This window comes from Primulina tabacum, chromosome 3 (assembly GCF_025594145.1).
Source record: "Primulina tabacum isolate GXHZ01 chromosome 3, ASM2559414v2, whole genome shotgun sequence".
Lineage (NCBI taxonomy): Eukaryota > Viridiplantae > Streptophyta > Magnoliopsida > Lamiales > Gesneriaceae > Primulina > Primulina tabacum.
The window spans coordinates 18,488,607-18,500,876 of record NC_134552.1 but is presented as its reverse complement, the minus strand read 5'-3'; the positions used below and the strand labels follow the sequence as shown (position 1 = coordinate 18,500,876).

At 33.4% G+C, this 12,270-nt stretch overlaps 1 protein-coding gene across 1 annotated transcript; it reads left to right on the top strand.

Moving 5' to 3' along the window:
- The first annotated feature begins 7,790 nt into the window (after positions 1-7,790).
- Positions 7,791-11,980, top strand: LOC142538544 (uncharacterized). Its single transcript, XM_075643860.1, has 2 exons — positions 7,791-7,978; positions 11,722-11,980. The coding sequence occupies exons 1-2, from the start codon at positions 7,791-7,793 to the stop codon at positions 11,978-11,980; spliced, it is 447 nt and encodes a 148-aa protein (XP_075499975.1).
- The last annotated feature ends 290 nt before the right edge of the window (positions 11,981-12,270 follow it).

The window sequence follows — 12,270 nt, the reverse complement described above, 5'->3', positions numbered from 1 at the left end:
AAGACGGTTTTATGAATTTTTATACGTGAGATGGGTCATTACTACCGATATTCACAATAAAAAATAATATTTTTAGTATAAAAAATAATATTTTTTCATAGATTATTCAAATAAGATATCCATCTCACAAAATATGATATGTGAAATCGTCTCACATAAATTTTTGTTAAAATTGTATTTCATGGGCATTCGTCGAAGTCCTAAACAGTTTATATGTAAAAACGCATTTTTCTTTCCCAGTATCTTTCTGATTGGCTGTTCCTTTCTCTCATAGAATTTGCAAATATTACATATGCTTGCGATAATGCATCTAAAATTAATCTTATCCTAGTAAATAATTTTTTAAAAGTATATAATTTATATTTGTTTTCAAACTTTAAGATATATATATATATATATATATATATATACATACATACATATATATATTTGTGTATTTGTATATTTGTGTGTTCTTAGTAATCTTATATATATGTATGTATATTGGACATTTCAAATTATTTGTTTTATATGATTTATTTTTAATATCAAATAAACTGTAATATTGAACAGTTGAAATCACTTATTTTTAAAGTTCTGGAGTTGTTTTATAGTTAAATTATATTCAATATTTATGTTACTTAAATTCAAAAGACCGCATTACCAAATTTTGTGTATTGAATTTATAAATTTGTTTGAGATATAAATTTTTTTTAAAATGTTATTATGATCTGTTTTTTCATTGTTTCTGAAATTGATGGTTGGGTTTACCGTTTTACTCATATGCTTGAATCTTAAATATTCTTAGTAGATGTTTCAAACACTATCAAATTTTATTTAATGAAAAATTTAAAAAATTGACTGATATAATACTTTTTTAAAAGTGTCATTAAAATTTTTAATTTTCTTATTATAACCAAACTCTCCGAAATTTTTATAAGAGATTCATATGTTATGATATTATTAATATATTAAGATTCATAATTATTTATATAAATTCTCCTATTAATTTATTAAACATTTTACTTCTAGTTCTTAGTTAAAAAACTATAAAATATGTTAGTATTAAATTTCATATATTATATACTTATCATGTTATTCTATTATTGCACATATAATTGTTTTTATTCATATATCTTCTTGTAATACTATAATTTATTTAGAAGTTGCACTAAAAATATAATCGCATTAAAATCATAAAATAGCATGTAGAGAGAAAACTAAAAGGATAAAAGATTTAAATGCAGTATAAATATGGATTTGAGAAAATTAATATAGGAGTTACATTTGATTTTTGAAGTGATATAAATTACTACGATCAATGTATATTGTAGCGATAATTCATTAGCATTTGTTAAACTATTAATTAATTTTAGGTGGAATAGTTAGACTACTAATTAATTTTATATTAATTTGAATAAATATAAAATTTTGATATTTCATTTTTGTGTTTACAAAATTAGAATTTTACATATATACCATTATTTAGTTTTTGGATTTGTATTGATAAAAATGTCATTTTTATATGTTGATAATTGAAAAACATGACTTATGATCAACACTTTTATAGGTATATATATAGATCCACAATTTTATAGGAAAACATGACTTATGATCCACACTTAAACCAAGCCATGACTTCGCAAAAATCAAACCAACATATATACCAAGCCCCCAAGGGCTCTATTTATTGATAATGCAAATGCCAAGTTTCTTTCCACAATATCCCAAAATGGACATATACAAAACCTCTTCAACACTATATATTGTGCTATTCAATTGAGCTATTTTGAGCAAACTAATATTCCAAATATATCTATTCATAGTGTAGATTTCAGTTTTCTGGTCAATTTCAAAATTTATCAGACAAAGTCCTGTCGAATTGTTTTTCAAAAAGATTAATTGGGTCAAAAGCTCATTTTCCAACCGAATATAGGCAAAAACAACAAGATAAGCAACACTTATCATCTAGCATGAGGTACGATGGCATTCTCCTATATATCTTTATCTTCAAGAATATTAACATTCTAAGAAAGATTAACTTTAGAAGACCACTGCTCCATAGTTTTGTCGTACATGAATAATGCATGTTTGAATTCCAAATGTCTGGTCTACATACGGATATATATCTATATATAAAACCATTTGCCATCGATCGAACCAAAAAAATGTCAATATAAGGCTGCTACCTAAATATATATTTTAACATTATGTCAAGTTCAATTACATGCATCACGGGAAATTAATATTAATATTGCTCAACAAGTATTCAAATTTTCGTATATAGATCACTAAATGAAAACAATGCAGTATTAAAATAGTATTAAAGTTTAGTTAATCCATATGTAGTATCATAACATGAAATCCAGCTGCATTGAGTTAGTGCATGGTTAGAATATAATTCATGCATTCAATGCAATTTTAATACTGCATTAAAATAGCTAAACTACAGCAGTACTGTACAATGGATCCACCTCCAACTGGTTAATATTCCCGGAATCGCTATAATGTCGTCGGTCGTCGGCCATAACCATATATCAGTCTCAGACACGTCATCGTTCAAGGTCACACCAAGTCCAAAGATATTTATTGAAATCAGAACACATAACTCGCCAATTATAAAAACAACCGAATATTCGAGTAGCTACGACGATGGTTTATATACGACAATCGAGGTAAATAACTTCATAGAAGATGCATATGTTAGAGTAGATGCACTGTAAGCCAACATTTTGCTAAAGAATTTATTGACTCAGTTGTAATAAACAATCTTTATTCTAATATAATTTACATTTCATTTTTTTTACTTTATCTATATAGACATGCTAAAACCATAAATAAAGACATTGATTATGCTTTAATACAAATGAATTGTAATTCGATCTTGAAACTCATTTGTAAATACTGTATATTCTAAATTGTTCTTAGTCGATTCAGCCGCCTAAAAACAAAGATAAATGTCGCTTGAAGCTTGAGACTAGCATATGTGATATTGTGTACCGTGTTTCATGATAAGGGCATAGAGATGTCCAATCATGCAGATGGGTATGTTAGAGTAGATGCCCTGCAAGCCAACGCTTTTCTATAGAATTTATTGGCTCAAGTGTAATAAAAAATCTTTATATTAATATAATTTAATTTTTTATGTTTTCATTTTACTTTATCTGTATACCATGCAATCAGCATAGATGAAGTCCTTGATTATACTTTAATACAAATGAATCGTAATTCGATATTGAAACTCATTTGTAAACAATGTATATTCTAAATTCGTTCCTAGTTGATTCAGCCGCCTAAAACAAGGATAAAGGTCGCTTGAGATTGAGAATATCATCTATGATGTTGTGTACTGTGTTTCATGGTAAGGACATAGAAATGTCCAATCATACAGATGTGTAATCATACGATGATTGTACCGAACAACCCTCCATCGGACTTTCCAAGTAGTTATCATTCATCGAGAGAAAAAGTCCGTCGTTGTGATTGTACATGATTAGTTCTTACGACCCGGGACAACACTGATGCTCTACATACTAGGATTGTGCTTTGACTCGTTTACCGACTCCGCGAGGGTCACAAGGTTGGCGAGGTTGGGTGCAATTGCGACATATGTAGGAGCATGTGCATTGTAGTCGGGGATTCACCGCTCACCTACGGATATAGATATCTTATGTGATCTAACGAAATAATAGTGCATGAAATCTCTGGCCAGAGTGTGCGATGTACATTAGGGAAAGAGTTCCCTAGTTGTGCATGCGATGACACTATGAATATTTCATGATTGTATCACATAGCTATTGAATTATATGCAACCTTCGATGAACCAATGGTTCCAGATTCGATCGAGATATATGAGATGAAGGGACCGTACTGTACGTTAATCATAACCGACTGGTTATTGCAGGCACTATCACTGATAACTACGGAATCATGGGGCGATGCTACTAGACGTTCTTACCATGATTCGATGAGATTAATCAGAAAATGATTTCACTACAAGAAAATATATATTCAACAACACATCAAAGACAACGGTTTTAATCCGTTGTGTTTTTCTTTTAACAACGATTTCTACAAAAACCGTTGTCGTAGCCTAAAAACACCCGCTCATAGACAACAGTTTTTTAAAAATCGTTGTCTTTGATGTATCTACGACAACGGTTTTCTCAAAAACCGTCGCATTTTTAAATTAGCGACGGTTTTTGTTATTTAGCGACGGTTTAATAAAACTGTTGCAATTTTTAAATTAGCGAATGTTTATTAAATAACAGTCATTAATAGTGGTAGCAACGGTTTAACCAAAAACCGTCGCAAATTGTCTATAAATATCCGGATTTTCGGTCCATTTTCTTCACACGATAAATTTTTCATTTTTAGACGATTTTAACTTCGAAATAGGATAAGTTTTTTTCGCTTCAATTCTTGGTAAATTTTTAAGTGATAGTTAAGATCATGAATATTATTATTTTGTCAGATTGTAAGTTTTTTTTGTAGATTTATTAAATTACAAAAGTAATTTTTTTATTTTACGTAAAAAAAAGCGACTGATTTAGTCAAAAACCGTCGCTAACTAGCGATGGCTTAGTCAATTAACGGCGGCATAGTCAAAAATCGTCGCTAATTTTAGCGACGGTTTAAGAGTTAGCGACAGAAACCATATCATAAACCGTCGCTAATTAGCGACGGTTTTTCAAAAAAAAAAAATCGTTCGCAATATGATAGCTACGACAACGGTTTAAAACCATTGTCGTTGAATGCATTTTCAACAACACCCTCAGTTACAACAGTTTTAAATGGCCTACGACAACGGATTTTCCGTTGTCGTTTAGCATTTTTCTTTTAGTGTTCTTGATATTATCATGATCAAATGTTTGTACATGGAATGAGGAAAATTAGGGTAAGCTCGAACAAAAGAAAATGTCCTGAATCACAAAGAGTTATGAACTCACGGCTAGCTGTATCCTTGAATTATTGAAGGTCACACAAGCATTTGTTTACTTGTTCCCGTTGAGATTGAAATTATAAGAAATAAGTTTGATATGATCAATTGATAAACTTATAAATAAAGATTATAAAAGCTTATAGAAATTTTGAGAGCATGACCGCTTAAACAGTCAAAAGGAGTACACATGCCTTAATTGGTAATTTGTGATCTCGAAATTAAAGTATACATCATAATAACAAATAAGTTAAAATTGTCACATCGATGATGTTGGATCGTCGATCGAGATTATGATGATATTAATATAATGGGAGCATGGATCATGAGCTTGTAAGAGTATAAGCACGTCATGATAATTTATTTAAATTTAAATGAGCTTTAATAATTAAGTTATATTTTAAATGAGTTAAAATATAGCCCATTAAATTTTTATAAAATATGGTACTGATTTATGTAATACGGAAATATTCATTATACCATATTTTTTAAAAACCTTGTACGCAAAGCAAAATAAGATTGATGCATAATATTCTCAATATATATCTATTGATTTCGAGAACCATGATTGGCAAGCAATAAGAATATTTCATTAATTTAATCAATACAATTTAATTAATTAAATGAATGATTAGTATTAAAATAATGATTTTTTATCCTTATTAAAGAGCATGCCATTCGGTGGGAATAAAAGGGAATTATAAGAGGACCGAAGTTTTGAGAAGAAAAGAAAAGAAAAATTTCGATTGGCCATCCTTGCCCTCAAAAGCTTTTGAACCAATTTGTTTTCTTGATCTCAAATACAAAATATTTTCTATACTTTCTAGTGCAAGTTAGAAGAAGAACAAATATTCCAGTCGTAGACCTGATTCGGAGATCGAAGATATTTCGTAGTGAAATTCGACAAGAGCTATATCCGCAAATACCGGAATAGTTGGAGCTTAGTGAATTAATTCACTAAAGGTATAATTTCTAATACCCTATGAATGTTTATGTTTAATTTAAAACATACGATTGTTCAAATATTTTGATAGTCAAAATAAAATTTTTAAAATTCCGCTGCGATTTGGACACGAGAAAAAGACGAGATCCCAACAGTGGTATCAGAGTCAGGTTCTCTTTATCGTGTGGTTTAAATCATTTTGAATAATATTTTTAACCGCACAAGAAATTTTTTTTAGAAAATTGATGCACCATAAAAAATTTTATTTTTATCAGATTTTCGAAGAAAAAAATGTATTTTCGGATCTGCCCGGAACTGTTACGGGCAGACAGTGCGCGCCGGGTCGCGCACGGCTGCGCACAGCGCGCGCACGTGAGCTGCACGCAAGCGGGCGTACAACTGTGCGCATATGGCACGCACAGCGTGCCCGCCTCTGCCCGATCGGCGGGCGGCGTAGGCAAGTGCTCCGGAAACGTCTCGGGCACCGTGCTGGGTAATGGGCTTGAATTGTTCGGACCTAGGGTGCGATTTTCTGATTTTTCAAAATTTTGGACAAAATTGATATTTTATGAAAATTAGTTCAATTTTTCTTTTGAAAATTAATTTTTGAAAAATTAATAATTTTCTTGAAAATAAATAATTAGATTATCATTTTAATTATTTATGGTAAAAGTGAGTTTTACAAGGAATCAATTATTATTGAATTAATTGGAAATTAAATAAATGTGTTTATTTAATTTATTATTTTTTTAATAATTATGGTGGTTAATAATAAAATTATTAGATGGATGATTTAATCAATTAATTAAAATTGTTTAATTAATTGATTTTAATATGTGATATTAAATGCATGAAGGATTATCGAGGGCCTTGACCAATGTGTTAGGTGTATGTTATGATATTTTATTGTTTTATTCATTTTGTTAATATTTGATATTATTAAAGTGAGTCTGGTTTATAGCTTGTTCCCACCCCATTAGATGTAACACTTATGTGTCATGGTTATTTAAATGTAATTATTAGAAATAGTGGGAAATCAAAACTGGAAGATGGTGGGTCCGATACACAAGATGAAGACATGTAAAATATTGGAAGCTCTTGTAATAAGTTGCATTTGCATTCCTGCATTGACCTAGATTTTGGACCTATATCCATGTCTGGCTCGCACGGATCTAATAGTGTTGGTGATCGATCATCCTTATTTATTGTTGAATGTCATATTATGATTTATGTGATATATAATAATATGCATGTATGTATATTATTAAATAATATAGTTGCATGAATCCAACAAACATACAAACATGACACACAATTTTAAAATTAAAATCCCTCATTTTGAATAAGATTCAAAATTATATCAAATCGCAAAAGTAAAAATTAAAGAAGTTTAATTTGTTCTTGCCTTCCATCAACCGTGGTTGCATGTTGAAAGCTACCTTGCAGCAAGTGTCTGGCTTATATTATTGAGGAGGCCTGGACGCCGGAAAGCTTTGACTTCCACTGGACATATGATGTGAATTGAGTGTAACTCCCATGACTTCAGCTCATATTATTGGGGGAACTCATGGCGACCGTCCACTACAATTCAATATTGACGGATCGGTTTGACACGCGTAAATAAACGGCGTCATATTATTGGGCCCTTATTAAACGTGAGGCAAAACACGGAGAGCTTGCATAGGGATGCAATTGGATTCTAACTTTTAGAAATTATAATTGGCTGATATTATTCGGGATCATAATTGTCTAATTGGGCTCTACGTGCCCACTAAGGAAATACGATTTCTCTTTTTCAACAGAAGGTGGTGGAAATGTCAAAATAGTGGGAGGAAAATTTATAAAATAAAAATTCATATTTTATATCTTAAAATTATTTTAAAATAATCAGGAACTATTATTGTTTTCGTTTTCAGTATATTTATGATGATGACTCGTAACCCGCTTTCAATCATTCTCAATCAAAACAAGTTGACTGACCCTAACTATAATGACTGGTTTCGAAACTTAAAGATTGTTCTGAACTCGGAAAAGATTGTGTATGTGCTTGATAAGAAGCCACCGAGGGAAGCACCTTCGGACATCACTGAGACTGAGTTGGCTAAACTTGAGAAATGGTGGGTGTTGGATCGGGAAAATGCTCTAAAAACGATGATGAGCTGAAATAGCTCGTGTTCTAAGAAAATATACACCGATGAATTAGATCGAGTTTGGTATAAAATTTAAGCGAAAAATACTCGAAATAATCCTTCGTTAAGAAACACTGATATATTTTATATCTTTTGTAACTGAATGACTGAAAATAGTTAAGGATCAGTTATCGCTTATATCCATTTAGTTATGGACAAAACTGAACTGATATCAGCTGAACTGATCAAATCAGTTAAGAACAAAAACAAGCAGTTAAACAGAAATAACACAAGATATGTTTATGGATGTTCAGAGGCTTCAACTGCTCCTACGTCACCCTTCTACCACCTCGGGTAGGATCCACTAGAAGACTTTGATGAATTACATCAACTGTAATAACCCACCCAGCTTAGGAGTTACCCACTGCCTAACTGAACTCCTAGTCTAGACTGAAGGCATCACCTTCCAACCAACACTTCTTTAATGTCTATGTGAGAAAGACTACATGCACATGTTTTACGTCATTGTGCAAGACGGAATTTGAGTGGTGGTGTGTGCGTGTGTGAGAACTGATCTCTGTGAACTACCCGAAAGTGTTCTCACACACTCAGAGAAATATGCTTCTAATTTAAGCTGATAACACGTTGAAGTGTTCCCTCAGAAAACATGGCTGATTGCTTCTTTAAAGCTGATATGCAATAAGCGTGCCCTCTCTGTATTTTCCATCAACTCTCATCATCGTCTTCACTGAACTTCGGCTTCTATTTATAGGCGTTTGGCTGAACGTACAGTGAGACTCATTGAATGAATCCGTTGCAGTTTGAATTTGTTCCCCCAAATAGATATCTGGAACATTTGGCTTTAAGTATTGCTGCAACGTCTCTTATTGTACTATGATCGTACAATAGCTTTTGTACCTTTATGCACAGCTGGATTAAGCTTATCGTGTCTGCAAACTGGTTCGCTCCTACCTGATGTTCTGAACTAGTCTGTTGAACTGGTCTTGAATTGGTGAGGTGAAATCAGTTGACTCGTCAGCCGAACTGATTTCACTGATTCAGTTGAACTGGTCAGTTGGGCTCTTCATCAGTTGAACAATTCATCAGCTGACCGGGCTTCTGAAGGTCTTCTGCTGAACCATCTATCAACTGGACAATCAGTTGAACTGCTCTTGATACTTCAGTTGTACTGGTTCAGTTCGATCAATCAGTTGACACTTTTCAGTTTACGTCTTCGATAGCTTCAGTTTAGGCTCGGTAACTGATCAGTTTGATCAGTTACAACATCTACACACTCGGTAAATCATTAGAAACATAATAACAAGTTTTGTTAACATCAAAAACAAGATTGTGAACATGAAATATTCCAACAATCTCCCCCTTTTTGATGATCACAAAACATGAACAATTAAAGCGATTTAAAATACAATTTTAACAGTAAATAATTCTCTCCCTTTGTGAGAATAAAAAACGATTAAAAACAATAAAGCGAATAGAAGAACTTTCAGTTCGAGGGATAGCAGAAAGAAAAGCTCCCCCTCAACAACTGAATAAAACTCCCCCTAAAAAATATAATCGTTGGCGCGATTTAAAAAGAGTTTAAGCAATAAACACTCAAGCAGTTAAGGCAACATATAAACTGGAAAAATCAGTTCAGTTACATGCAAACTAACTGGATACATATGATGTTAATTTAATCCATTACGCGTCCCTTGTATTAATATAAAGCACACCATCTTATGTAAGGGAATTGCTACTACACTTAGCACATATCAAATAACATCAAGTATCAGTCAGTTTATATAAAATAGAACTGAGTGTACCAACAATTGATCGCCTAGAATGCTTAGAATGCTGCATCGATTTTGAGTTTCTTTTGCCATAAGAACAACTAATTGCCTTGGAGTTGATCTCTGTGCTGACTAACTGGTCTAGCTGATGCAAACTTAACTCAACTGAAGCTGAACCGCATTGATCATCTACTTTGATCTGATATGGCAATGAAGCGGCGGAACTTATGATGATTATGCTCCACTTAACTCATCAGTTTCAGCTGGTAGTTGGCTTTCGTCTGTTGATCAGTTTAACTGGTAAGATGGCAACTAAAATCTTGTCCGCTGGTCAGTTTAGTTATCCTACTGTCAGTTGAACTCAAAAATCCTGCACACAACTAAACAACAAAATAGCACGGCAGACATATATAACATCATAAGAGGGTTTTGAAAACCTTTTAAAAACATATTTTAAAAAAAATATCAGTTTTCAAATGTTCTTCTTAGAACAGCTAGCTCTGATACCAATTGTTGGATCGGGAAAATCCTCTAAAAACGATGATGAGCTGCAATAGCTCGTGTTCTAAGAAAATATACATCGATGAATCAGATCGAGTTTGGTATAAAAACCAAGCGGAAAATACTCGAAATAATCCTTCGTTAAGAAACACTAATATATTTTATATCTTGTGTAACTGAATGACTGAAAATAGTTAAGGATCAGTTATCGCTTATATCAATTCAGTTATGGACAAAACTGAACTGATATCAGCTGAACTGATCAAATCAGTTAAGAACAAAAACAAGCAGTTAAACAGAAATAACACAAGATATGTTTATAGATGTTCGGAGGCTTCAACTGCTCCTACGTCACCCCTTCTACAACCTCGGGTAGGATCCACTAGAAAACTTTGATTAATTACACAAACTGTAATAACCTACCCAGCTTAGGACTTACCCACTACCTAACTGAACTCCTAGTCTAGACTGAATGCATCACCTTCCAACCAACACATCTTTAATGTCTATGTGAGAAAGACTACATACACATGTTTTACGTCATTGTGCAAGACGGAATTTGAGTGGTGGTGTGTGCGTGTGTGAGAACTGATCTCTGTGAACTACCCGAAAGTGTTTTCACACACTAAGAGAAATATGCTTCTAATTTAAGCTGCTAACACGTTGAAGTGTTCCGTCGGAAAACATGGTTGATTGCTTCTTTAAAGCTGATATGCAATAAGCGTGCCCTCTCTGTATTTTCCATCAACTCATATCATCGTCTTCACTGAACTTCGGCTTCTATTTATAGGCATTTGGCTGAACGTACAGTGAGACTCATTGAATGAATCCGTTGCAGTTTGAATTTGTTCCCCCAAATAGATATCTGGAACATTTGGCTTTAAGTGCTGCTGCAACGTCTCTTATTGTACTATGATCGTACAATAGCTTTTGTACCTTTGTGGACAGCTGGATTAAGCTTGTCGTATCTGCAAACTAGTTCGCTCCTAACTGATGTTCTGAACTGGTCTTGAACTGGTGAGGTGAAATCAGTTGACTCGTCAGCCGAACTGATTTCATTGATTCAGTTGAACTGGTCAGTTGGGTTCTTCATCAGTTGAACATTTCATCAGCTGACCGGGCTTCTGAAGGTCTTCTGCTGAACCACCTATCAACTGGACAATCAGTTGAACTGCTCTTGATACTTCAGTTGTACTGGTTCAGTTCGATCAATTATGTGGCACTTTTCAGTTTACGTCTTCGATAGCTTCAGTTTAGGCTCGATAACTGATCAGTTCGATCAGTTACAACATCTGCACACTCGGTAAATCATTAGAAACATAATAACAAGTTTTGTTAACATCAAAAACAAGATTACGAACACGAAATGTTACAACAGTGGGACCATGATCTCCAAGTTAAGAGATACATGTTGGCTTCTATCTCGAATGAACTTTAAAGGAGGTTCGAGGAGGCGGTGAATGCTGACATTCACCTTCATGTGAAAGAATTGTATGGTGTACAAACTCGCTCAGAGAGACATGCTACTGTTAAGGAACTCATGATTACACGTTTGCGAGATGGGACTTTGGTCTATGAGCATGGTGTTATGATGATTGAGCTCATTGAGAAGTTAGTGGAACTCGACGTGGTTATTCCTAGTGAGCTCTCGACTGATATTCTCTTACTGTCACTGCCCCCTCGTTCGATGGATTTGTGATTAATTTTAACATGAATAAGCTTGAGGCCACCCTTGAAGAGTTGGTCAATATACGTATTACTTATGAGGCCACAATCAAGAAAGAAAAGCCTATTATTCTAGTGGGCTCATCGTCCGGTACAAAAAAAGGAGCCCAAAATAAAGGCAAGAAGCGTTCTGCCCCACCAAAGAAAAACAAGCCCAACAAAAAGCCATACAGGAAACCCACTCCGGGGCCCTCAAAGCCCAACAAGTCAGAACATGTCTGTTTCCACTGCAACAAGCCTGAACATTGGAGGCGTAACTGCACG

What these genes read in the sequence shown, in the direction of transcription:
- LOC142538544 (XM_075643860.1), top strand. Translation starts at nt 7,791, where the DNA reads ATGACTCGTAACCCGCTTTCAATCATTCTCAATCAAAACAAGTTGACT. An exon ending in TTGGCTAAACTTGAGAAATG is followed by an intron (nt 7,979 to 11,721) that starts GTGGGTGTTGGA and finishes TGAACTTTAAAG; the next exon opens with GAGGTTCGAGGAGGCGGTGA.